Genomic DNA, 27,771 nt, shown 5'->3' with positions numbered 1-27,771 from the left:
TTCCCCATAAACTACTAGGCTGGTTGCTATGGAAATAATGGGGACCTGGAAAAAGAATCCCCTGAGATCCCCTCTTGGTTGAAATTCTTTTCATTTTACCTAGGGCAGTGTTTCTCTACCTCTCAAACCCAGAGCCCCTTTTCATAACCAACAGTTTATAATGTCCCCACTACTATCCTAAATGAAAATTATAACCTCCCTACAGATATAATTTCCAAAATATTAATATAACGCTTTAACTTGGGGCGCCTGGGTGGCTCAGTCAGTTAAGTGACTGCCTTCGGTTCAGGTCATGATCCCAGGATCCTGGGATCAAGTCCAGAATCAGGCTCCCAGCTCAGCAGGGAACTTGCTTCTCCCTCTCCCTCTGCCTCCCTCCTGCTTGTGCTTGCTCTCTCTCTCTCTCTCTTTCTCTCTCAAGCAAATAAATAAAATCATTAAAAATATATATATAACACTTTAATATAAAATACATTAAAGTCAAGTGTTTTTCAGTATATACATGCTCAGACACTATGGGTTACAGCACTGTACTAGAATTTGCAGTTAACTGATAAAATACTTTCATGCATCCATTTATGATAAGGTGTGTTTAAAGGAACTAAGACAAAATTGACTATTGTTGACATTTTGTATTTGTCACTTTGAAGTAAGGGACAACTAAGTATATTAATATAATATACACACATATGTATACATATGCATACATATGTACATGCACATACATAGAACAAATGCAGACTGCTATAAGCGGGTCAGATGCGGCAGGTGACTCAGATATCACAAGGAGCATTGCCATCAGGCATACAATTTTCCAAAACGTAAAGCCCTCTTGGTCAAGTGGAAACAAAGCAAAGTATGGTCTTTCCATCAATTATTCCTGGGAAATTCTGGATGTATTAAAACCAGGCAAAAAATTATTTTCTGTTCATATGTAAAATGAAGTTAGGGTCTTAGTTCAGGTAATCGTAAACAGGTTATTTCCCCACATGGACATCTAGCAGAGTACAAATCTATCACTTGTGCAAAACATGCTTGTGTTGTAAGGGACACATCTGGAACCACCTAATGCCAGTAGCCCACTGTTAGAACCAAGAAAGCCCCACACATTCTCAAAATACTCCTTAAAATGTGACACCAGCCCTGTTGAAAACACTTCCCAAAGGGAAGCAGGCCTGGAGCTCAGTGAAAAGTCACCTAGACAAGTCTAGCGCCACATGACGTTTTGCATACCTTATTTAATCCATATAACATTTCTGTAAAGTTTGCTCAAGAAACTGAAATTCTGGGGCGCCTGGGTGGCTCAGTCGTTAAGCATCTGCCTTCAGCTCCGGGCATGATCCCAAAGTCCTGGGATCGAGCCCCGCATCGGGCTCCTCCGCTGGGAGCCTGCTTCTTCCTCTCCCACTCCCCCTGCTTGTGTTCCCTCTCTTGCTGTCTCTCTCTCTCTCTCTCTGCCAAATTAAAAAAAAAAAGAAAAAGAAAAGAAAAGAAACTGAAATTCTTAGAAACTATGTAGCTGACCCAAGGCTATAGGGTGAGTACCTGGCAGATTCAGAATTCAAACCCAGGTCTAGGGGACACAACAGAACTCCAAGCCCTTTCTGACCTTCAGCTCTTCCTCACTGACTACCCTAGACAGGGGACTCGGGTTTTCTCTCCCACATGGGAATGAAGTGTTTACCATGTGGAAGGTCACCACTGCTATGGACTTGGCTATTCTTAAGGGACAACTAGGAGTAGGAGAACCATCACAGGCCCCTATGCCTAACCTACCAGCTGTCTCCTGCGCCCATTTCCCTGAGAAGAAGATGGAGCCAAGAGGCTACTCACAGGGCATGCAGTGTTCTTCTTGGAGACTCATTGGCTTCTCCACCACCTGGTTCATTCCCAGCACAGAGGCTGACTATGTCATGTGTAACTTGGGGGTCCAGCCCAGCAGGGACCCAACCGAGCCACATGATAAGAAAACCCAATCAGTCTGGTTGAAAGCAAAACCCAAACTTAGAGAATAAGGTGCTCCTTCCACCAAACTCCATCTTTAACCAGACCTGTTTGCACCAAGGGGGTTGGTCAATTTATGATGGGCTCCTCAAGTTTTGGAATCAAATAAAAATTAGTTAGCAACGTCAGTTACGTTTTTTTTAACTTTTTTCAAGTTTTTTTACACCTTTTTTTTAAGCAAGGTGGAAAATAATTTTGATAATAGGCTACTTCTGTTTAAAAAAAAAGAGGAGCTAAGATTATGTTTGCTTATTTGCAGAAAGCATTTGCAGAAACACTCTGGAAAAATACTCAAGAAGCTAATTTTAGCAAGGTTATCTATTAAACGGTGGTAACTCTGGATGGGGAGGGGTGGGAGAGAGACTTTTCACAGTACATCTTGTAATATATTTTTGTCTTTCTGAACCATGTGAATGGACTACCTCTTTAAAAAAAGTTTAAAAAACTTCAGAAAGTTTGGATGCTAAAAAATAAATAAATTAATTAATTAAATAAAGGGAAGCCCAGCTGAATTCCCCCCTTTACCTCCCCTCTGTCCTCTCTTCTCTTGTCTCAGATGACGAGGTCACAGTTGGCAAGTTTTATGCTACTTTCCTGATCCAAGAGTATTTCCGGAAATTCAAGAAGCGCAAAGAGCAGGGCCTAGTGGGCAAGCCCTCCCAGAGGAACGCCCTGTCCCTACAGGTAAGGGGTGAGGAGGGGGGTCCACACCCTAAAGAAGGGCCTGGTCATCTTCCAGCGTCTGGCCAAGAGTTAAGTCTTTCAGCTATGGGCTGGAGGCCAGGTCCCTCCAGAAGGAAACTTTTGGAGAGCTCCAAGCCTTTCCAAAGGTGTGTGTGTAAGGGGGCGACCCACTGCCTCCCACACACCCTGCCTCCCCAGTCCTGCCTGTTTCATGGCCCCTCCTAATGTGCTTTTATCCTTCCTGAGTGGAGAAATGGATTCTTCCAGTCCGGGGCAGACAAGAGAGGTCCCGAAGCACATCCCTGGTTAGCACACAGTTAAACGCTCAGGAGGCTCACCTGCCTTATGGAGGGGCAGCGCGTCAGGTGGCTGGGTGTCCCTCTGGGTTTCAGGCCGGCTTGCGCACGCTGCATGACATCGGGCCTGAGATCCGACGGGCCATCTCTGGGGATCTGACGGCTGAGGAGGAGCTGGACAAGGCCATGAAGGAGGCTGTGTCTGCTGCCTCCGAAGACGACATCTTCAGGGTAGGTGGATGCCACAGGAACACTCACTTACCTTTATAACGTTCAGCTGGAAGCAAGAGGGTGGGCTGGTGCTCTGCCCGGAAAACCCAGGGAGAAAGCCCTGAGCTCTCTGACAGATTCCAAGCTCTTCCCACTCAGATACTTCTGATCCCTCTGCCTTCTCCAAGTCTCACCCCATCTCAAGCCTGGGCTCCCAGGACATGGCAGCTCCCAGAGCGTCACAGGCTCTCAGAGAAAGAGGGAAGGAGCCATTTTCTTCAGGGAAATGTTTCCTAGGAGAACCTTCTACATTAGAAGCTGCAAAGCAGTGGGGCCACTTTTGGCCACATCTAACCTGCAGACGAATTTTGTTTGGCAACATTCAGGAATCCAGCACATTCAAATAAAAACCTAGACCTCTGACTTCTCTTTAAAAAATCAGAGAATCCAGTTTATGTTCCCACAAGGCAGCAGAGGAGTGGACCCCAAGGGCATTGTCCTCTTGAGAGAAAGCATGTGTACTCCCGATCACGAAAGTCCCCTCCAGCCTTCCTTCCCCCTCCTTTCCTGGTTATGGAGGCTGAACATCAGTTTTCGGTAGAAACCAAACCTGACTCTGCCAGAATAGTGGAACTTTATATCCCGCTCTCTCCATTCACCGTGGTCCCTGCTAACCCCAAAGGTATTTGGCTAAAATCCCTCCAAAGTGAGGGAGAAGCCACCGACCAACATCGCGCCGGGGCCCTGCTCACAGCCGCCCCTGCCAGCCCAGAAGCAAGGGTCCTTGGCTGTGGAGACACTGGGAGGGAGGACGGCCTGCCCTGCTTGTGGCTGTCCTGTCATCACCATCCTCATCCTCATCACTGTGAAATGTCCATCACTGAATGGCCTCAGGGACACAGCACCAAGTTAACACTGCCCCAGCGAGACCCCACAGACCAACTTGCAGATAGCTACTTGCCCACTCGCCCCAGGACAAAGAAAGAATGTTGGGAAAAAAACACTGGGTCCTGATTTGAAATCTCTAAGAATCGCCAGGGGGAGAGAAGGCCATAATATAATTAATGGAGTCAATGCGTCATCCTTATTTTCAAAACCATTTGGCCAACATAGTTTCTAGCTCAGTAAGCCAGTCGGATCTCTGTTTTTAAAATTCTCATTAGAATCTCTTGGTCCCTTTCCCCACCCCTCAGCCCTCCCAGTGCCTTACAGCTGCCAAGCCGAGCAACTGGATGCAACTAAGGATTGCCATCCTACAGTGGTTCTTGAAACTCAATCCCAGTCCTCAGGGGGTTCCTTAGAAAGTCCCAGGGCAGCAGCCTTCCGGCCTGACTGCTTCCTGCAAGAGGTCCTGTCCCTTACCAGTCCCCCAGCAGTTTCAGAGGGGGACTGTCTGGGTCCCTCCCTCTCCAGCTGCCAGGCCACTGGGGTGAAGAGTTCCCCATCTGCCATGAGCTGCCTGGTGTGGCTGTGCTCTCTGGAAGGCGGACAACCTTTCGTGTCTTGGCCGAGAAGGAGAGGTAGCTGAGAGGGCTTTCTCCTCCACCCACCCCTCCCATCTTGCCTACAGAGGGCCGGTGGCCTGTTCGGCAACCACGTCACCTACTACCAAAGCGACGGCCGGAGCGCCTTCCCCCAGACCTTCACCACCCAGCGCCCACTGCACATCAACAAGGCGGCTAACAGCCAAGGCGACACCGAGTCGCCATCCCACGAGAAACTGGTGGACTCCACTTTCACCCCCAGCAGCTACTCGTCCACTGGCTCCAACGCCAACATCAACAATGCCAACAACACTGCCCTGGGCCGCTTCCCCCGCCCCGCTGGTTACCCCAGCGCGGTCAGCACCGTGGAGGGCCATGGGCCCCCCTTGTCTCCTGCCGTCCGGGTACAGGAGGCAGCATGGAAGCTCAGCTCCAAGAGGTAAGCAGGAGGGTGGGGCATCCAGGGCCCGTGCACAGAGGCCCCACACACTGCAGCCCAGAGTGGATGGGGGGTAGAGTTTGGCCCCCAGGCCTACCACTCGCCCCTCGAGCTGGGTTGGAGGCTGCTGCCCCAGACCCCATCAAGAGATAGGCAAATGCTGCCTCCCATTCTTGCCCTTGATTAAATGTGGCAGCCACCCTTGGGGGAAGGCACCATGGCCCCGATGGTCATCAAGTGTCCTGTTGATGCACACCTCTGGACAGAGCCTCCTGTGCTCTCTCATGCTACCCAAGCAGAGGAGCCCAGGCCCCCAATCCCCAGGATGTTGGCATCCTGGCTACACAACAGACTCTCTTCCCCCAGCCTTTCCCAAGTCTGCGCAGACCTGGCCTTTGGCCTAGTTGGGACGGGAATGGAACTACCACCTCTCCTTTACATGCTTCTCAACCCTCTTGGGAGGGGCATTTTGGTGGCAGGAGGCCCTTCACCATAGCACTTGCCCATTCTGCCCCCGTGTAGGATCATTCCTGGTAGTTTGATCTCCCACCGCCTGACGCATGCTTTTCTCCCCACTCTCTGCTCCCTGGTGCTCCAGGATGCATTGCTATGGTATACTGGGATGTAGGTGCCTACAGCCATGCTCTGGGCCTCCAGAAGCACAGCCTGGGCCTAAAGGGTCTCCTCCCTGTTTCTATCAACAGCTTTCAGTTCCAAAGACCGGGTGGGAGAGGACAGGCCCCCCCGCATCTTGTCACCTCAACCGTAGTGGAGCTGCTCTTCCAGAGCAGGACAGCACCCCCACCACAGCAGGCCGTGTTCTTGGGCAGATTTCTCCTGCTCACGAGCTTAGAAAATAGTTGTGATGTGTGAGTGTCTTTCTGGACAAGTGTCCTGCAGCTGCTTCCATCTAAGGAGCCAGCGTATCTGCCCCCCTGGTTTTCACTTCCCTTTTTAACACCCACTTTCAAGTGGGCCCATGGACACCTATGTGCCTGGGCCTTTAATGGTGTTGGAGGACAGCCAAGTCAGACTGGCCCTCAGTCTACCTTACTGTCTGGAAGAATGGCTGGTTAGTCCTTCTACTCGAGAGATGTATATTGTAGGGGCAGGGCAGGGCAGCGTGCTCAGCACTGGACTTTGTATGCTGATCTGAAAGGTTAGCTTTGCAGGGCAGAATATCAGAGTTCAAATGGCTGGCCCATGCCTGTCTTGGTGGTCCTTCCCTTTTCTGCAAACTTCCTACGACCTTCAGGGACTGGGCCCTAGTGCCATTTTCTCCCTTGCTCCCCTTATCAAAAAGTCTTCTTTAGGAAGGCTCATTAGCCTTTAGGAAGGTCCATCATTAGCATCTCGGTGTGAACTAATGCCTCCTTCAGAGGGTATTTTCCTATTAAACCGTGTTCTGTATTGAATGAAGGGAGAGTGGTTTTTTGAGAGGAAGTAGGGAGAGACATCCGGGGATTTTCTTCCTCTCCCCACAGATATCTCTGTCCATGAACTATGGTACACGCAGAGCACCTAGCACATAGCAAATGCTCACTGAACATTGGCTCCCTCCCTTCCCTGCACAGTGGGAAAAACGACACTTGAGGCAGTAAGCTTCAGCTTGGGGAGGAGGAACAAGTTAACCAAAGTTGTAGCCCTAGGGTCTCAGCCCTCGTGTTAAGTGCAGTGCCCCCAGCACTGGCCTTGCTTTTGCTGGGGACGGGCCAGCATGTCCCCCACACAGTGACCCCCCCAGAAGTGGTGTTGCCTGCCTGCTGCCATTCTCCATCTCCAGCTCATCCCATTATGCCTCCCCAAAGCTCCTTTCACCTCTCTCTCTTCCCACCCCATCAAGAGCCTTCAACATTTCATCTGTCCTTACTGTGGAATGGGCAGCCACTTGTTAGGGCCTGCTCCAGAGAGCCGGGTAGGTACCTGGGAGGGTAGCTTCCTGAGTTGCCACAGCTCACAGGCCCCAGGTCAAATCTGGGGTGCTTATCCAGCGCCCGGCCTGAGAGGATTAACTGGGATCTTTCCCTCTAGCCTTCATGGGTTTGGGAGTAAAGTGAGCCCCAGCATTCAGGATCTATAGGAAAAAAGACTGAGGGAGGTACTAAGAGGCACAGACGGGAAAAGGAAGAACACCTGGGCCAGAGCTAAGAAGACCCTGGCCCAGAGGGAAAGCAGAATAAGCCGGGGCACACCCTGCTGCAGGAAGGTCTCGAACTCAGCAGGGACTCGGCCTCACTGCCCAGGAGAACAAACCCGCCGACGTGAGGCTTCTTGTCTGTGCCGTCACTCCAAAGGCATGGCAAAATGTGACCCCAGGAACTCTGCCCATCCAGCACCCAAAGGCCCGGCTCTTTCTAGCAGAGGGAGAGGACAGCCCTCTCAGGCCCCCCCCCCACCCTGTACAGCGCAGCCCAGGCCCCTGTTCTAAAAGCTGGTCCTTTCCACCTTTCTCATCTGTTACTTCATTTGTTACTCAGGACAAGCCTCTGAGTCAAGCAGAGCATACGTACTCCAGTTTCAGTTTTATTGACAGGGATACTGAGGCATGGGGTGGGCCAGTGACTCATGCCAGAGGGCAAGTGGATTGGGGTCAGAACTCAGATCTCCTTGGGTCCTAACCCAGAGATGCTTGTTCCACGTGGCATCCTGACCCTGATCTTACTGTTCCCACGGCTCTGCTGCTTCATCAGCGACTGTGGGAGGAGAGTGCGTGGGCACATGTGCACACGCGTGTTCACTGCGTGAGTGTGTGTGACGCCTCACCTGCTGAGGGAGCGGGGGGGTTGGCGGTTTCTGACTTCATTTCTCCCTCTTGGACACTTCAGGTGCCACTCCCGGGAGAGCCAGATAGCCATGGTGTGTCAGGAGGAGGTCTCTCAGGACGAGACCTATGACGTGAAGATGAGCGAAGACACCGAGTACTGCAGCGAGCCCAGCCTGATCTCCACAGAGATGTGAGCCCTGCTGCCTTCGCCCCAGGCTAGCCCACATGTGGGACCGGGTCTGGGGGTGAAGGGCTGCTCCCTGGAACCTCTCCTCTGGGCAGGACTTGGGGAAGGGGAGATTGCATGTCAGAGGAATAACCGCAAAGCCTCTGTTGCCTCACGAAGGAGATGGATGTATGCCCCCGCCCACACCCACACACACACATACACATACACACACATACACACATAGACACACTGTCCCTGGTTAGCCTGGCCGTTCCTCATGATACAGTGCTTTCAGGAAGACTTCAAAACATTGTTTTATAAACTTTTTTTTTTTACTGAAACCAACTCATAAATACATTTTATAGTGAGACTCAGTTTGGCAAATAAATGTTCATGAAACTACTTATAATAAAGCTACCCAGCAGAGGGCACTGTTGACAAACAGTGGCTGAGGTTTTTGTCAGTGCTGGAATTTTTTACGAGAAGGGTTTTTAAACGAGTCTAGACCCATTACTTAATTATGATCTCCACTTTCATTTATATTAGTGTTTTATTGAAAAAGGTACAAGAAAACCACCTATGTACACAGCCCCAGATGAACCTAACAAGCAAGCCTCCTCACACCTTCTGTCTTACGAAAGCTTGACTTCTCTTGCCCATGCCAGCCACACCGTCCCAGTTAGCTTGGTGCCTTTTCCTCCAGCCTCAAAATAAAATCAAACTCCTCTCGAGTCAGGGGATGAATGCAACGTCTCCGGCGAGTGGAAAGGGCCCTATTTTTTAAGGGGCCTCCAGCGGCTTTGCAGGTTTGGTGATGGGTTTTGAGCTCAGCCACCAGCGTCACGGAACCCTTCATCGTCTGAACAAACTGTACCTCCACCGTGGGCCGTGTGGGGTTGCCTTCTTTGCTGGGTGGGTCACAATAGGGATTGTTCTTCTCAAACTATGGGTGGTCTGGGCAAGCCTCCTGCACAAGCTTCGCAAGTCCTGCGATGCCTGGTTCTTCACAGTTGCTCTGGTAGAAGGCTTCTTCCTCCCGCTTCAGGGCTTCAAGGAAGTTCTGGGCCTGGGAGGTGCGAAGCCCATCCCAGCCTGCTGTCTGCTTGGGCTGTGCTTTATGATCCCCAGTGCCGCGCTTCACCTCTCCCTCTGTCTAGTCGGCTTCCTGGCTCTGACGTCATCAGCCAGTAACTGCTTAGGTTCTGCCCACCGTCTTTAGAGGCTGAAGCCTTCTGTGGGCTGGAGTTATCCATTTGAGCTGATGCTTCTGCTGAGTTCTTAGTCTTGGTTCGTCTTCTTACTGGCCCCTTATTGTCCGACCCCGCAGGCTCCGCAGCCTCAGCCAGCCTCTTCCCCAGTCTGGGCATGGTTTCCCTGGGGGGCTGAAGAGCAGAGGATTTTGGAATCAATGGAGACATACGAGAGGCAATTCTGTGTCTGCCCCCCAGAAACCACATCCAGGTGCCAGAAGGCCAGGCCGTGATCAGCACTTAAACAAAACAAAAAAAAAATAGCATAATACAGAATAGCATAGGTTAGAACAAGATAATAGATAGTGTATCCAATGTCACAAAGGTGTTATTTAGTGAAATATTTAATTGCCAATATATATATATGCATGTACTGAGTCTCATAAAATGTATTTATGACTGTGGGTTGCATTCAAAAAGTTTAAGATGCATTGTTTTAGAAGCTTTCCTAAAACCATCTTATAATAAGGAAGGACCAGCCCCTCAACCTTTTGATTTTTAGAAACTGCAAATTTTTACATGGCCACATACCCTAGAAATCAGGAAAAGCATACACCTCAATCCATTTTGGCTCTTACTGAGCGCTTGGTGCATCCAGGCACTCTGCTAGATCATGAATAAACCGGCCTCGGCACTCAAGGATATTTTAGAAACCAGTTAACATCTCAGAAGAGGGAGATAGCATGGAGATTCACTCACAGAGTGGTGCAAGCAATGAAGGGGAAAGACACTCAGAGGAGGTTGAGGTCAAGTTGCCGATAACAGGCTCCTGGCACAAGATCAAACAGAAGCTGGGTCTTCAAGAGTGGGTACAATTTGGATAAGAAGAAAATATAATAGGGAGAGCACACCATGTTGAAAATGAGAGGAAAGGTTTGGAGGTTTTTGGTCAGAAATTTTCCTGCACATGTACTAAGGGTCAAAGCCAGTATGCTAGGAGCAGGGAAGGCCACACAGTCTCTGCCCTCAAAGCATGTGGAATCATACCAGGGACAGAGGCAGTGGCCATGTCTGTAAAATGAAGAGGTTAGAAAGCACCTGTCTTCTTGGCCTGCAGGCTACTCCCCCTGCACACTGTGAAATCAACTTAGTGGATTGCAACTGACATTGTTTAGTGAAATAGAACTGACTAAAGTAGAATAGAAACCACCAGAGAGCCATGCATGCAAAAAAGGTAAGTATGGTTCGAGAAGTTGAGTTCGATTAGGTGTGCATGTAAGTGGGACTATGTACCGTTTATATCCCACTGTGAGTCCCTATCCAAAAGGCCTTGCAGCCAGGACCCTTACCGCTCTGCTCTTCACTGGTGACTGGAGATTTGTCCATAGGCAACTGCTTATGTGTCTTGATGATGAAGGGTGGAGAAATTAGGAAGAGGGGGAGAAGTTTGGGCTGAAGGTGGGAGTGATCATGGTAAATAGCATCCACATACATAAACAGAGGAGCCTAGGCTGTTCCTAGAAAGAATCTTGTGGGCCTAAAATTTTTACCAACTTTCTCACCAACTTTGACTCAAGAGTGCCTCTACTGCCTCAAATCAGAAATGCAGAAATGCAAGGCTTGTGAGCAGAAGGGCTGTGGATGAGGAGCTGGAAGCCCGGCTGGGGTGGCGAGTTCCTGCTGCCCGCTCCCCAAACCTTTATGAAAGCACAAAGCAGGAGTTCCCTTCACTAAGGAAAAAAGCAAACTGCCTTCAGGGGATGTGAGCTGTCTCTATGGAATGGCACTTCCCGGCCTCCCAGAATAAGCCCCAGGAGTTCTCTGTTCCAGGCTCTCCTACCAGGATGATGAAAATCGGCAATTAACACCACCTGAGGAGGACAAGAGAGACGTCCGGCAATCTCCAAAGAGGGGTTTCCTCCGCTCTGCCTCACTAGGTAAATACTCACACCTCTCTCTCCACATGGGCCCTGGCTCACACAACCCCACGCAGGGGCTGAGCAGATTTCCAGAACAGTGAGACGGGATTCCAAGGGCAGGGCTTGCGAAGATGGGACTTGTCCATATGCTATGTGCTAAGAGAGGTGAACGGTAGGGAGGAGGTGACTCCAGGGCTGCTCACACGGTTCCTTGCATCCCCCGTCCCCAGGGTGTGAGCCTCGCAGACCTGGGTCCCCTTTCCCTGCGCTGATCACAGTTCTTTGTCTGGCTTTGCAGGTCGAAGGGCCTCCTTCCACCTGGAATGTCTGAAGCGACAGAAGAATCAAGGGGGAGACATCTCTCAGAAGACAGTCCTGCCCTTGCATCTGGTTCACCATCAGGTAGCCCAGACTTTTGGAGCCCAGACTGGCCAGCACCTGGCAGGCGACACAACCCCCGTGATTATGGCAAATCCCAAGACCCCACTCAGTCCTCCCTGTCTTGGACCACTGATAGTCCTAGCCCCTGGCCCTAACAGCCCCAGATGAGGGGGCTCGGCCATGCAAGTGAGAACCTTAACAAGGTCTGTCATTTCCCTGGGGAAAGGGGGACACCTAGGAAATACTGGCGACCAGGAGCCCCTCGCATAGTCCGGAAGGGTCAGCAACTCCAGGATTCTGCCTGATGTTCTTCCTACGATGGCACAGATGTTCCCTCCGCAGACATCGGAACACAGAGCACTCAGGCAGATGGACTTATCCCTAGAGTTGCAAGATACCTGGAGACTGAGCTGCATACAAACCCATCCACCGAAATATAGACATGATCAAAGAACCTGCCAGCAACATGATCAGGAGTAGAGACTCATGTCCAAGGAAAACAGGTCCAGAGAGATTCAATAGTGGAAATATTTCTTGGCATGGCTGACTCCAGCTGAGCCAGTGAAATCCAAGACATCAGTATCCAACAGGTTCTCAGTATCTTAGAGCTAATGGAAGCCTCAAAGAATCAAAGGCCAGTCCCTTACCTCTAGGCAAATTAGGGCCCAAATTCCCCAAACTTTTTTCCTCTGTGAGTATATACTCCCTCACCATAGGCCTATGCATTAGATGATTTTTTTTAATACCCAAAGGCACTCAACTCCCAATCAAACCTTATAATATGCATTAGATGGCCTGTGTGGCATTGCCAGCATACAGATGATTTCCACTGGGCTTTCTGGAATATGAGCATAGCCTTACACTTCCCTCAGATCTCCAGGGAACCAGGGACCCCAGGCTGGGCACCATCAAGAGCTGTGGGCAGAGGAGGCTGGCAGGCTAGTTGGGGGGCGGGGCGGGGGGAGACACTGTGTGTGCTATTTTTAAAGATTTCTAGAAGTTCATTTCACCCATGTGTTCTTATCATGCTGAGGGCAAGAACCTTGTCTTTATTTACACTCCCCCCTCCATGCCTTTCCTCTGCCCCCCAACCCATGCTGCAGCGTTCCCTTCCCTCTGCCTCTCGGGCTGGGCTCTCTCACTGCACAGTGCCACTCTCCGTGGACACTGGCTCAGAGCGGGTCCTTGTGGTGCTGACACAAGGGCCAGGCCCCGGCCTCAGGATTTTCAAGCATAGTGGGGGCCAGAGGATACAACTTGTAAATAGTTTAATCACAATACAGTGTACGATTCGAACTACAGTAAAAAAATTTTTTTAATTTTAAAAAAACACCAAACAAACAAACAAAAAAGATTTGAACAACAGTTCAGAGACGAACTGAGCTAAAGAGCAGCAGGACATGACTCCTGGCCTGATTACCTGTGGAAACCAGGTAGTGGTTCTGTCTAGTTCTTTGTGGTGTGCAGTATACTTCTTCACAGACCTTATTTCACTTGACCTCACGTCAACCCCACAAGACAGGGAGACAGCGGGCATTAGTTTTCTGGTTTTATAGATGATGAGGGGAGCATTCTTTCTAGACTACTGATGAGAATACCGAAAGCCAGAGGACTCGCCACTGACGGGCGGTAAGGCTGGTGCTGGGAAGTGGACGCTCTTGACTGCACTCCATCACAGCTCTCTGAATTTAGAGGAGAAGCCATGCCTTCAGATTGGCACGATCACCAAATCTATTTTAGGGTGGCGGAAGCTAACACGGGGTCTTGATGAGGTGGGAGCCAGAGGGCTGACGACAATGGGCGTGGGAACGGGGAGCAGGAGCTGCTGGGAAAGCAGCGGCCCGCCTCTCCCAATAACTCTCGCTCCTTGTGTGTCCACAGGCATTGGCAGTGGCGGGCCTGAGCCCCCTCCTCCAGAGAAGCCATTCCCCCAGCACGTTCCCCAGGCCATGTGCCACCCCCCCAGCCACGCCGGGCAGCCGAGGCTGGCCCCCACAGCCGATCCCCACCCTGCGGCTGGAGGGGGCCGAGTCCAGCGAGAAACTCAACAGCAGCTTCCCGTCCATCCACTGCAGCTCTTGGTCTGGGGAGCCCACGCCCTGCGGTGCGGGCAGCAGCGCCATCCGGAGAGCCCGGCCGGTGTCCCTCACTGTGCCCAGCCAGGCTGGGGCCCGGGGCAGGCAGTTCCACGGCAGCGCCAGCAGCCTGGTGGAAGCGGTAAGTGACCCTGGGCTGCACGGCCCGCGGGGAGGGGAAGGCAGAGGGCAGCCCAGGGACTCCGCCTGAAGAGCTGAGACGAGAGGCTCTGGTCCTTTTCCAAGTAGAGTGGATGTCAAGTCTCTCAGGCAGGAAGAGTCAGTCCCAGGGAGGAGGGCGTGCTGTGCAGAAAATTGTGATCACACAAGACGCCAGAGGCTTCTCTTGGGCAGGGCCTGCCGCAGAGGGAGAAAGGACTGAGCAGCCTATCCCTGCCGCAAGCCAGCGAAGCCGCCCCAGGGCCCCGGGCTCTGCGGTACAGCCAGGGGGGAGCTCGGACTGCTCCAATTGCGGGGTGGGCCTGGGCTGCGTTTGCACACACAGACAGTCAGAATCTGTGGTGCTCGAAACTGGGGCTCATTAGAATAACCTGGGGAGCTTTGGAAACCTAGGACACAGTAAATGGGTATTTTTTCAAGCCCTGCGATGATCCTAATGCACAACCAGGGTTGAGAATCACTATTCTAGAACAGGAGGGCTCCCAGTTCCTCTATCCTCTGCCTGGCCAGAGCATCTAGTGTGAGCCTGGCACCACGTTTCAGGGGACTTTAACAAACTGGAACGAGCCCAAAGGGACATGGCAAGGGGTTGGCGAGGTCCCTAGAAGCGATCTCATATGAGCACGGGTGAAGGGAGTTAAGGAAACAAACCCGGAGAGGGGATGGCTTAAGAGGCCACGATAGGCATCTCCAACCGTAAGGTCCCTCATGTCCTGGGCAGGGGGTCTCGAGTGCAGGACTGGAGCAACAGATCAACCTGACAGGCAGGCCGATTTCAGGTTACGTGAGGAAGACCTTTCCAACAGAGCTTTCCCGAAATGAGGAGGGCTTTCCCATAAACGAGTGAGCCCACCATCACTGGACGTATGCAAGCAGAGACAAGGCCCATCCAGTCATCAGGTTGTCATGCAAGAGGTGGAGAGTTAAACCAGATGACTTCTAAGGTCCCTTCTGGCTCCAAAACCCTGTTCTTCACTTGGCCTTGGTTATCCCTCATTCAGTTGACAAATCCCGATTGAGTGCCGACCACGGGCAGGCACAGTTGTAGGTGCGGGGATACAGCTGAGACACAGTTTCTGCTCTCAGGAGCCCATGCCATGGTGAGGAGAGACAGATCATAAATAAACCTGGATGTGGCATGTCCCACAGGGTGGGAGCTCTGAAGAAAACTTAAGCAGGACAGGAAATAAAGAGTGATGGGAGGAGGCAAACGGACCTGAGAGAAAGGTATTCCAGGCTTCACTATTAATCCCCTGGCCCTGGCTCGGTAGCTGGTTTCCCCAAAGCCAGTCACTGAAGCGGCCGCTAAGAAGGAGAGAGCTGGCCCTTCGGAGCTAGAGCGGAGACAGGTGCAGACCTGGCATTTTGCACACATCCTACGCTAGGATCTTTGCCCCCACCAAGGCAGCCGGCCAGCAGTGGGAAAGGGGCACAAGTTCACAGTTTCCCCAAAGGAGAGGGAAGATTTCTGGGCACGAATAGTATGGAGGCATCTAGGGGTGCCAGGGAGGAGAAAAGACAGGGCAGGCCGGTTCCGCCTTAGCAGCGGCCCCTCTATGAGCCAGGTTTTCAGGCATTTGACAACAGTTTTTTAGTATCCCAGCCAAAACAGCTCTCGTCCAGCCTACACATCCCTGATTCCTTTGTTGCTCCGTGTCAGCTCCTGTCCTGGGAACACCCCTCCCACCACACGCACATACACACTCACTTTCCGGAGTTACCAGTCACAGGCCCCTTGCTCCAGCCCTGAAGAAAAGAGTCGACCTACAGGAATAATGTTCCTCTTTGGTTCTTCTTCATGGTCCTCCCTCCCCACTTCAGGTCTTGATTTCAGAAGGACTGGGGCAGTTTGCTCAAGATCCCAAGTTTATCGAGGTCACAACCCAGGAGCTGGCTGACGCCTGTGACATGACCATAGAAGAGATGGAGAACGCCGCCGACAACATCCTCAGTGGGGGCGCCCAGCAGAGCCCCAACGGCACCCTACTACCTTTTGTTAACTGCAGGGACCCAGGGCAGGACAGAGCGGGGGGCCAAGAGGGCGAGACCTGCGCCGCGGCTCTGGCGTGTCGGAAAAGCGAGGAGGAGCTCCAGGACAGCAGAGCCCACGCCGGCGGCCTGTAGTAGCTAGGGCTGGGGAGACGCTGGGTTTTTTATTTGTTTCAATGTTCCTAATGGGTTCGTTTCAGAAGTGCCTCACTGTTCTCGTGACCTGGAGTTAACCGGAACAGCGTCTTCATTCATTTCGTTGGGACAAGACGCAGAGTTGGGTGGTGTGCAGAGTCCGTTTTCCGGGGGGAAGGAAGGCAGCATCCCCCGTGTGTGTTGTGTCCACAGAGGTAGAGTGGTGAGGAGGAGCGGAAGAATCAGGGAGGGAGAGCAAGAGACGCTTGCCCTCACCTCCGGGCATGAAAGAGAACCTCACTTCCTGCGTTAGCCCTCACCAAAAGGACCCTATGTCAAACGGGTGTCTTTCAACTTTGCTTGTAAAAAAAAAAAAAAATCATTTTGCACATATTCTGTACGAGCCTCACTGTCTCCATAGAGCCAGGGCCCTGTGGATTTGCAGAAGGAAGTAGGGGTGTGACTTCAGCGAGGACCCAGCCCCGTCCCAGAGAGGGAGGAGGAAAAGCACGAGGCCGCAGGAGCTCGAACCGGGCGCCGGGAGCGAAGGGCGAGGGGCGTGTGGCAGCCTCAAGGCCAAGGTTCCCCCGCCGCCCCCGCCCCCGCCCGGTCTGCGGCAGCATCACCTACCTGCACGGGTCCCCGGAGCTCCAGACCAGCGGCTGGGCCTGCAGGGGGGCGCCGGCACCGCCTGCCAGGGAAGGGGCAGCCAGCCCTTGACAAGACGAGGTGGTGCTGAGCTTCTGTTGAGCGCTCTTTTGTTTGGTGGTTTGACATTTTTCTTGATAGCATGTTGCAGTTTTTGTTTTTTGGTTTTTGTTTGTTTTTTTAATTTTTGTTTTCCCAGGGGGAGGGGAGGAAGAAGTGTTTACAAAGCTTTGTAGCCACCCACCTTACTGTTTTCACTTTTGCAAATGTAAATCGGGTTTGGTTTTACTGTATTATTTAAATGGTTGTGGTTTTCTTTTTCTACGGTGGGTTCAATAGAGCCTCCGTAGGCAAGTTTTACCAGCCATTGTGTATGCGCAATAATTTGTTATAATTTCCGTAGGTAGTAACAAAAAATTTTTTTGGTTTGGTTTTATAATTTAAAGGTAATGCACTTGATATGGTCTTGCACATATGGGTGATTGAGTTGGGTTCTTTTTAATGTGGGGTGTATTTGTGGGTGCCAGAGAGAGGAAGCATGAATGAGAGAGTCTCCGTGAGTGTGTGTGTTGTGTGTGTGTGCGGTGGGTTGTCTGGGCACCCGTCGTCCATGTGTATGTACACCCACACAGTGCGCCCTTGCGTGAATGAGTGTGTAGCTCCCCCTTTCTGGTCTAACTGTGGGGAGATCTGAATCTGGGGCCATTTGAAAGCAAAAACAAACCACTGTCTCTGCTTCTGAAATGGGAATCAGTAACTCTTTGCATTTTCTGTCCCACAAGATATGCAAAAACAATGCAATAATATTCATTTTAAAAATACAATTGTGAGTTGTGTTGGCATTAAAACTGTATTTAAAAAAAAACACAGAGAAATTTAAGGGAAAAACTCAAGAAGGCGTTTTGCTTCGATATATTCCGTGTAATGTTTTATTGCATTGATAATGTTTCTGTTGAAGAAACTGTTATACTTGAATTCAGGTCAGTTTCAGTATTTTACAAATATTTTTTTAAAACTGAATTGCAATTGTGCCAAGCGAATATAATGAATTGAATTAAGTTTGTTTTTGAATTCACTTCTTGTATATTTTGCTGCATGTAAGTAAATCATTTTGTATTTGGAGTGTGACAAGCTTTACCCTTGAACTCTGAAGTGCTTTTCTATATGTGGTTGGGGGAAAGGGAACAAATATTCTTTTAATTTGTACAATGAGCAAAGGTATCACCAGTGTAAGTCATTATTCTGCGATCCACAAACAGGTTTGGACATTACTGTTTTGCATATCTTGTGTTCGCTTCCGTTCCCCTCCATTTTTCCAAAACTGTATGATAAGCATATTCGTACTACATCTTGCTTTGAGAGACCAGGACATGTCTTATTCCCGTCTTCATTCTATCCACTCTGCTCCAGTTCTCCGATTTGGACTTTGTCTAGGGGCAGTCCTGCACCGTAAGCATCAGCATCCCCCACGGGAGAGGTGGCTGGCTTTTCTGTTCACTTCCACAAACTTTCCTCAGTGGTTTCCTCAGGAAAGCGTACGCTGACTGAGAGGATGGAACTAGAATTGGGCTGCCTGGAGGGCAGGGAATCCTCCTTCTGGCAACTGCACTACCCAAACTCAGACAGCGGGGGCCAGAGAACAGCAACCAGGTAAAATCTTTTTCCATCCAAAAGTCAGCTCTGTCTTACTCACTTCATCTTTTCCTCACTCTGGAGCAAGATTGCCTCCAGATCTACCCTAGTGTGTGTGGCAGCCGTGGAGGGGACCAGGACCAGGGAGGACGCGTCAGGAGTTCACAGTGATAGTGGAACCAGAGACTCTGTGGGAGCGTCTCTTATGCCCGGTTATGTCTACCTAGAACAACATCCTGTCGGTGCTGTTTCCTTCGAATAGATTTCAGCAATGATGGTTGAAAAGGAAGTGATGTGGGGAAAACAGGACCCAAACATTCATCCAGAATTTATCCAGTGAATGTCTTCCAGTCCCAGTGGGCTCTCAGCCCTTATGTGAGCAACCAAGAAATTAAAGTCGGGGAAAGTCCATTCCCCAGTGAAGACGAGTCTTCACTTTCAAGGACTGATCCATGAAAAGTGGAGAACCATGCCCGATACTCCCAGGTTAACTTACAGTCTAGAAGCAGAAGGGTTTCTTCCTGTTTCTCCAAGCTCAACCCATCCAAACTTTTTTGGGTCCTTTTCAGTGCCATGAAGGCCTTCTAGAAATTACAGTTAGGTGTCACCCTTTGTCCAGTTTCCCAAGATATCTACCACTGTGCTGCTAAGATTTTAGTTATGATGGAGAGGGGAGCCCTTTTGGATTGCTATCTGGTTCTTGCTGGTCCCTGGATAGAAATTTGGAATCTTAACTGACCACACACACACACACACACACACACAGTCACACAACCTTCATGCTGCTTTCTTTTTTCCTTTTGGACTTGTCTTCTGTATCACCAAATCTCATTTGCCGGTGGCATGAGCTACAGACTGGGACCTGTACAGACCCAGAGCCCTGCCTAAGTGAGGCCCCTTGCCCTTCACCACTCAGACCTACAGGGTCCCTTCTTTCTAATCAGCTCTGTCAGAAGACCGGCTAGCCTTGCACCCTGCAAGAATAACGTCAGCAGTGACAAGAACACCTGGCCCTGTGCTGCTGGGAAGGAAAAGTTTCAGATGGGAGTTCCCTGTGTAGGGCGATGGGTCTTTCTGGCCTGACCTCATGATCGACTGGTATAGGACTGACACAGGATACCTGTCATCAGGCAGACGGGTAAAATCAATCATGAAATCGTGAACCTCATCCGCAGTGTATTAAGTGATGTCTACCCTCCACCTAGAGCAGAACTTTGCCCATGAACATCAGATCTTCTGAGAACCCTTGAGTAGCAGGAGAATGCAGCCAATGACTGAGGACCACTGGGACTTGAAGAAGTGCCATGTAAGTTCTGGGGGCTGGTAAACATGATATTTATTTGTCCTCTGAATGGCCCAGATTGTATTTCCACACTTTGGCTTTTTAATAATTAATCATGTGCATGGCTATAGTAAGCAGAGAGATTTTCAGTTGCCTCCTTTCTGCCTGTTTCTAGGGTTTTTTTGTTTTTGTTTTTGTTTTTGTTTTTTTTGGTCTTGAGGCAAAAAGAGGAGAATGTTTTCCTAGATTTTGGCTTGTTCCATGAATTTTTCTCTGCTCTGCTTCAGAGGCTATTAGGGTCCCTACCCCGCCTTCTAACTCTGACTGGGAGGTCCAAGGACAAAGGAACAAGGCTTCCTTACTCTGTCTTGATCCTGTGACCCTGCTTGCAAACCTCAGGGGCTTGTCCAGAGTGAAGCTATCGGTTTCTCACAGCCATTTTCCTTCCAGCACGTCTCCTGATCATTCAGCTATAGATAGTAAGGCAACCACAGGAGAAGGATACCTTTCAATGCCTTAGAGATAAGAACACCCTGAAAATGAGAAGTTTGGAAGTCATCAAAAGGGTTTCATCATTCCTAACGTTCAAGACGTGTAACAATAAGCTAGTTTAGGCATACAGAATAACCCTGGTTGTCACATTTTTAACCTCATCAAACCATAATTATAAATGTTACTAAGGAGGAGGATGACATGTCCATCCAGAGGGACCTAGAAAAAACAAAATACCATTGTCTAAGAGTTAGAAACCATGTAGCAAAGAGGCCAGAAAAGGGCAATCTGGTCTCAAGAGGGCCCATTCAAGGCCCAATTTAGTAAAACACTTGCTGATAAGAGTGCAGGCCAGGTCTATTTTTTTAAAGACATGGTTCTGGTCGGGGGGGAAAGTGTTGGCACAGAAAGAACTGGAGGGAAAATGCAGGCAAAGCAAAGGGCAGTTCTTGGCTCTTTATGCATCTGTTCCTATTTTATGGAAAGAAGTGTCCAGTTCACCCACCCACAATGGCCAGTACAAGGGAGAGGCTAATGCATCAACTTTGGAAAAAGAGAAGAATAAAATTTCAATCATTGTTTTACCAGACAAATCAACCTATCTGGCCAGATGTGAGGTATCTGCCACCCTGTCTTTCCTCTCTGCTGGTGTCCCTCCCCTCTTATTAGCTGTCACGCCACTTAAAACTGGCTCCAGTTAGTCAGAAGGCATGAAGAGAAGCTTAATGTCACTCACGGTGAAGATTTTAGTCACCACATCCGGGTTCCCCATCAGCTCCCTCTGAGGAGACACGAGGAAAAGAGACAAGGGACCGAAGTGTCCTACAACAATCAGGGATGGGATCTCTTTCCCCTTCCCCAAGCCGTTCTCTCTATTCCAGCCTCCTGCCCAGCCGCTACTTTTCCTTCCTCACCCGCCCCCGTCTAGTCAGAAGAACAGAGTGGAAAAGAGTCCAATGTGCAGATTCTTAAGCAGTTTCTTTGTGAAGCTAGTTCTGGTTTTAACTTTATTTTTCTTTTATTGAAAATGAAAGCTTTGTGAAGCCAGATACCAATGAAACAGGTGGTTTCTGCCAGACTTCCACATGGCTGGGAGACACTTGAACACCACACATACACATACACACTTTCATCCTCATACACACACACCCACCCACACACACACACCCTTCCTTAAAGGACAGGGGCTGGTGCTGGGGTTGAGCTCTGCACAAATGACATTGTCATCCCCAGAGGGCTGAGCACTGTGTGGAGAGACATGGGGAGTGAAGCCGAGTAACTTTCTTGGGTAGAAATAGCGCCATCTGGCCCTATGATTACTGTGAACTAAATATTCTTTATCTACATGGAGAAACACAGCTACTTCTAGAATCAGACTTCTCCCTCACATGGTTTGAAGAGGCTTGCTCCAGAGAAGATGCAGTGGTAAAGACTCTTCAGCTCTCCAGTATACGAGAAGAGCCTTTTGATCGGTCTCTGAAAGGGAATTAGAGATTGCCAGAAGTATATATTGAGCCAAGTTGAACAAATCAATTCGACACTGAAAATAGAGTCAGAGTTGGGACTTCCACAGAAATCCCCTCAGTCTCTAATGAATTAAGGAAGACAAGACAAAGACTAGATAATTAAATAAAAGCCTGAAATGTTATACCACTGGAGTCAAATATTCTCCCTTCAGATCATATGCTGGCCTCTTCACAGCTGTACTCTGTTTTGGGGGGCATCTCATGCACCCCACTTTCCAGAATCTACTCTGATTTGATCAGATTCCTAGAAAGGGCAGCATGACATTATTCTACCATAAATCAGACATTTACTAAGAATTTGCCTTCTAAAAATCTCTCATGTACCTCATACATAAGAAAATGTTTCACCTAGGTCATTAACAAAGAAGTCTCTTGGTGGAAGAGGTTTTAAGTCTTAAGGAAGGGTAATTTCTATGTGAAGAAATACAGAAATGGAGAGGATGGTTCCTTTTTGCAGTTTGAGCCTGGAGAACTCTTGTTCTGATATTCGTGGAGCCCTCGAGTGTATAAGCAGAAGGAGGAGGAAGATGTGAGTGAGCGGGCACCTGCCTCGGCAGTGAGTCCCTGCCAAGGCATGCGGAGGGCTGCAGGTTTCAGGCACTCGGCACGAAGTCTTTCCTGAGCCTGCAACTGGGAGGGCGATGAGAAGGCTCCCTTCTATAGAGTCACAGGAAGAACAAAAGAGGACAGGTCGTTGTGTCCTGTTCCAAACCGCCCTCCCTAAGATTTCCCAACACGGAGAAACTACATCAAGTCTTAAAAGAAAAAAACAAAACTTGGGAAGGAGGGTCGACAGTTGTAAACAAACAACCCTGTACAAAGGGCTCCTTCGTAAGGCAGCGCCAGTGACCCAAATGCTATGGGCACCTTTCTGCTTGCACACATCACACCACCCATGCATCAAGCTGCATCCCATTACCCCAAATTCGTAATCCATCTCTTGGTTTCTCAACTAGATTATGCACCACCCCATAGCGGCTTCCTGTCCTGCCCAGAGCATGTGTTGTTCTCCCAGAACCTCATGGGCATAAGGTCTAGGACCAAATAGGCTGTGGATATCAAAGGCATAAACAAATCTGGACAAATCTGTGATGGTAGTAGTTGAGAACAACCTGTGGAGATGCATACAAGTTCGTTAAGAAATAGGGGCGGGTCCCCAGCTGGTGAAGCACTAAAATGTCTATTACTCTCATAATCTGCTTGTTTTATTTTAATACCCTAGAGCTACCAAGCAGAACTTGGGTCTACGCCAGAGGCTCCAGAAACAGCCCCTCCTCCCTTCTCTCCTCCTGTCCTCCTGCTCAGGCCCATCTTTATGCCCCCAAACCAATCGGTATCACGCTTGCTCTCAGCGCAACGCAGAAAGATGGACGGTCCTCCATTGTCATCCCACTGCTGTCACCACCCCCCACACCCTTGCGTGCCCCACACCTTCCTCTCCAGGCTTCACGACTTCACGGTCTTACTGTTGTAAATACTGTTGTACAGTTTGTAATCATCAAATAATCCCATTGTCAAAGGCCTCGCCTGCGGCGCCCTCTCGCCCTCGAGAAAGGCCAGGGAATCTAGAAGGGGTAACCTTTCGAGAAGAGCTTCAGGGTCATCTCTGTGTGAGACGCTATGTATATTCCTGTAAGATTGCATTTTTATCTAAGGAATGATGTTATTTAAAAAACAAACAAAAAAAAAACCAAAAAACAAGAATTGCAAATAAATTTCTTAACAATGTCTACACTGGTTTAATCGTATCTTCCCTCTTCCACATCCCTCCTCTTCTCCTGGATCCTAGAGGTTACAAAAATACACTGAACTGCCAAATTACCCTCTCATATCCTCCAAAGGGGAGGGAGGCCGGGAAAAACACGTGGAATCTGAATCCAGTGATAATCTCTAACCTGATTTCAGCAATTTATCCACCTCTTCCTTCCAATGAAAAGGTTAACAGGAAAATGGTCAAAAGTTGACAAGGAGCTAGAATAGAAGGAATTGAATGGATAATCCACAAAATAGCAGAGGAGCCCCCCCAAAGTATTTGGAAAGGCACAAAATTGGTTTTGAATAAATGAAGGAAAGAAGGGGGGAAGGGAGAATAGAAGGAGGGAGGCGGGAGATAAGGTTATGTATATTAAAGTAATTTAAAGACTAAAAATGCAAGGTTCTTTGTTTTGTTTTGTTTTATTATTAAACTGGCTCTGACAAAGCTTCCAGAATAATTCCCTGTGTAAAAATAATGTGTCCCAGAAATCCATGTGCCTTAGATGAATACAATTATAACAAGAGAAACCCTCCCACCATCTCCCCATGGATGATCAAGTCCATTTTAGGAATTATAGGACATCAGCCAACCTCCCTGCTTCTCCAGAGCCGCCCTCCTCCCGAGCTCACCACCCAAACCCCGAGCTCTGGAGTCTAAGGTTGTAGAACAGAGTGGAAAGGCTGGAGAGAGTAGCCACTAGAGCAGATTGGGAGGGCACTCCACCAGGACCCGCCCACAAGGTCACAACCCACCAGCAGACCCACTCGTAATTAAAGTGCCAAAGTTTGCAACCACCCAGAACAGATTCAGGATTTACCCTATAATGAAATTACCCTCCCTTGCATTTTGTATGCTCTGGAGTAGATGGGAATAAAAGGAGGGGAGGGATAGCCCACGGCAGGAATTAAACATAGCCACAGGAGCATGTCACCAAACTGAGGCATCCCTTCTGCTTTGTAATGTGGTGTCAGCTGTTTAGGTCTGGCCTGGCCTGCAAACCCTTTTCCTACATCAGGTCTGCTTCCGCCCATTTCTTCCTTTCTCCCTACAAGGAAGATTTGGTTATTGATCTGATCGGTCAGATCACTAGATATTAATTGGGCCACAGCTGCTAATGGGCAGGATTACTGCATGGTAAAAAAAAAAAAAAATCAGTATCCATACATGACACTCTGATTTGTACTTTAATTTTCCAGGCTCCATACATTAAGCAGATCTAAGTATTCTTTCTATAAATCTCTACCCCTTTCTTATCTTTCTCTCCCTTTGTTTCCATATGGCTTGCCAGATAAGTGGGCTCAGCAGTCTTTCCATCTCTTGCTCTTCATAGCATATATGGTTATATTAGCCCAAGAATTAGGCTGTAGAAAGTTGGGGGGGGCAGAAGACCCTGAACTGACCATGAGCCAAAATGATGGGCTCCAATCCAACCTTCACAGAGTGCTGAGTTGTACATGATTGGACATTATTCCAGCTAATAAAAGAGTAATACTCATTTTCTAATTGGCTACCATCCCATGTATATAGTTTCCTGGGGAATCCCAGGATAGAACTTGGCACTCTTAAGCAGTTTAAATAACATCAAAATCCCCTTTCAAATAGGTTGACCATTTAGCCCAGGTGTTTCCCCATTGAGGATCCATGTGACACAATTTTGGAATCAGAAAATAGAGTTAATATATTTGTATGCAATTATCTATGTGGCATGATTCCTGATACTCAATAAAGCCTTCTCCTCTTGCAACTGACACATGCAATTCTAGCATTAGTGTCTCCTCCCCTTAACTTAGGGAATTATTATCAAAGCATAATTTCTGAACCACCAGCAGAATCACTTGGGATGCTTGATTAAAGCACAGATTCTTGTTTTACCCCCAAACTTGGCCTTAACCCAAAGCTATCAGATCAGGTACTTGGAGGTTGGAGCCCATCAATATGCATTTTAACAAGCTCTCCAAGTTGTTTTTATTTCCACCAAACATTGTGAACCACTGGTATTAGACTGATTTCTATTAAAATGCAAGGTCCCTGGGAAAGGAAACTTTTTAAGCTGCTTTCACTCCACTACATCCCAGAGGAAACCAAAGGTCTGAGGGTATAAGTAAAAGATTTTCAAGTAAAAGATAGGAAATGGGAGCAATGGTTGTCAGCCCTGAGGAGAGAGAGCAGAGAGGGAAAGAGAAAGTATGACAAAATGTGCAACAGGGTAATGGTTTAGTTAAAAGAGCCATAGGCATCATGAGGCAAGCTTCTATTTCACCTACCTAGGAATTCTTATTTGGCTGGGGAAGTAATGAAGTCAGATAAAGCAGGTGATCTGGCCTCTGAAGGTCCAGCGAGAAATGAAAGATGGCTTGACCTTTTGCCCATGGCTGTCATCTTAAACATCTTTTTAGGAAACTGGAAAGACTTCTTCTGAAAACACCTTTAAGGGTATGGTGGTCTTCGAAGTCAATCTACTGTCAATGGAACTTTCCCCAAGTTCTCTCTAGAGCATCTTAAGTTAAAGGAATGCCAGCACTCTACATCAGGAATTAGACTAAAAGGCTGGGACCTGATAGTATGACGGAACAGCAAGGAAGAGAAGACTCTTGGGTATTAGAGGAAAAGGTCTTGAGGAATTGCCTGTACTTCAGGCATTCTCCAAACATAGCAATGAGTGGCAGTCACCTCTAGAAATTCTACCTAACAATCTTGAAGTGTCAGGCTTGTTTTCGGGAAAGGAGAGAATTTGGGATATGTCAGAACTAGGGTAGCCATACAGGATCTTGTCTAAAACGAGGACTTTTGAGAGTAAAGGTACCTGGTCCCTCAGTTGTTCCAGTCCAACAAAGACATTTGGTCATCCTGGTTAGAACCCAGGAGAGAAGTGTAGCCTAGAGAAGATGGAGTGTGGATTAGCTGAAACTTGGTAGACAGAGCCTCCTTTACCTTCATTCTTATGCCCAAAGTCAAGTATCCACAAACTGACCTTTTTAAATAAATCACATTACATCACATCACTGTCCTCAACTGTCCAATGCTTTCTCATTATACTTGGATTGAAATCCGATGTCTTTACCATGATCTATAAAGCCTGAAACATCTGACCTCATTTACCTCTCTGCTTCTCAGACCTCATTTCCCAGCATTGTCTCTGTCCCACTCACTCACTTCCAGCTATACTGACCTTCTTGTCCATTAAACACACAACATTTATTCATCCTTTTGCCAGTTATCAACTTATTGCCTCTCAACACTAAATCCATTCTTTTTACCCAGCTCTATGATATTGGAGCTCAACCTTATAAACATTTCTCTTTTGCCAGCTGGCTCAATGTCAGTACAGTCTTCATCAATAGAAGGCACTGAAAGGACATTGTAAGGCCATTGCAAAATAAGGCGATTTCCTTTCATAATTTAGTGTGCTATTTTTAGGCACATAGACAGTGGAGTGGTATGTGGGAGGCTTGGTACTGGTCATCTCAGTAGCCCTTAAAGACCAGCTCCAGCCTGCTAATGCCCTCCAGCAAGTTTCTTCACCATTCAACAGGCCATGCTTATGGACCAGTTTCTGACCATGCCCTCTGGCAAGTTTCCTTAGTGCTGGCATGCTGTGTTATCCTATAGCAGCCATGTCCCTCCAAGTATGTCTGAATCAGCCTTGAAGTGAGTAGTGGGGAGAGCTCTTCTAAGTTCTTTGTTCCTTCCTAAATTATTCTCCCTCAGCCCCAGAAATAGTAGCTGCTTTTTTTTTCTTCTAGTTTGTTAGTTAACCCCTTTTATAAGCTATCATTCTTTAGATTAAATTTTCCTATTCAAATTACTGGGATGGGGTCTGCCTCCTGATTGGACTCTGATATAGAATTGATACTGGAATGGTCTGGGGAGACAGACTCTCAGAGACAGGATTTGAGAATGAGTTTCATCCTGTGTTTGCATCTGAGGGCAGTGCTGAGCTCCTTGCCAGTGGAATCCATGGCATAGAGTGACATCCCAGTTAATTAAATTATCATCTGTGATGAAGTGTTAAAGCAAATGCCTTGGGAGCCCAAGTGGCTGCAGCACTTATTGTTATGGCAGTAGCAATGACAAGGACTGCGGTGTGGAACCGACTTTCCTGAGTATACCGCAGCACTTATGGGAAGAAGAAAACAAGCGGAGGATCATCATCTGAGAATCACAGAGCTTCCAAGGGCAGTCTTAATCTAACATTTTATTTCATATAACTAATATTGAATACAAATTTAACTGTGCCAGTGGCTAAATTACAGCAGCAGTTGAATTCACAGCTTTCACAAGTTTCTTATGTGAAAGTTAGAACATTGATTGAGAAATAATGAGACCTTGAAACTTGGAATGGGTAATCTGGCAGGATGCAAGCGAAGTTAAGATTCTAAAATCTCCAAGTCACTTTGAGCCTCCCTTTGCAATAGAAGCAGATCAGTACTATAATGACTAGCCTTCCTTGCTGGAAAACTCTATGATAACTTCATCTGGGGCAGATGCTTAGAAAGAGATGCTTATTCTCCTTAAG

At 48.5% G+C, this 27,771-nt stretch overlaps 1 protein-coding gene and 1 pseudogene across 12 annotated transcripts in view; one reads left to right on the top strand and one right to left on the bottom strand.

The window, feature by feature from the left end:
• Positions 1 to 17,689, top strand: part of CACNA1C (calcium voltage-gated channel subunit alpha1 C) — a 639,879-nt gene extending 622,190 nt beyond the window's left edge. For all 12 annotated transcript variants that reach the window (XM_040641994.1, XM_040641995.1, XM_040641988.1 and 9 more), the window contains 8 exons: positions 2,561 to 2,688; positions 3,081 to 3,215; positions 4,765 to 5,117; positions 7,943 to 8,071; positions 11,071 to 11,177; positions 11,458 to 11,561; positions 13,422 to 13,757; positions 15,617 to 17,689. In XM_040641994.1, coding sequence (XP_040497928.1) covers positions 2,561 to 2,688; positions 3,081 to 3,215; positions 4,765 to 5,117; positions 7,943 to 8,071; positions 11,071 to 11,177; positions 11,458 to 11,561; positions 13,422 to 13,757; positions 15,617 to 15,919 — 1,595 coding nt within the window. In that variant the 3' untranslated portion in view covers positions 15,920 to 17,689. The remainder of the gene's footprint in view (positions 1 to 2,560; positions 2,689 to 3,080; positions 3,216 to 4,764; positions 5,118 to 7,942; positions 8,072 to 11,070; positions 11,178 to 11,457; positions 11,562 to 13,421; positions 13,758 to 15,616) is intronic.
• Positions 8,730 to 9,543, bottom strand: LOC103675705 (annotated as a pseudogene).
• Positions 17,690 to 27,771: the final 10,082 nt, after the last annotated feature.

The sequence above is a fragment of the Ursus maritimus genome, unplaced genomic scaffold (genome assembly GCF_017311325.1).
Source record: "Ursus maritimus isolate PB19 unplaced genomic scaffold, ASM1731132v1 scaffold_26, whole genome shotgun sequence".
NCBI classification, from domain to species: domain Eukaryota; kingdom Metazoa; phylum Chordata; class Mammalia; order Carnivora; family Ursidae; genus Ursus; species Ursus maritimus.
This window is presented reverse-complemented; position numbering and strand designations above follow the sequence as displayed.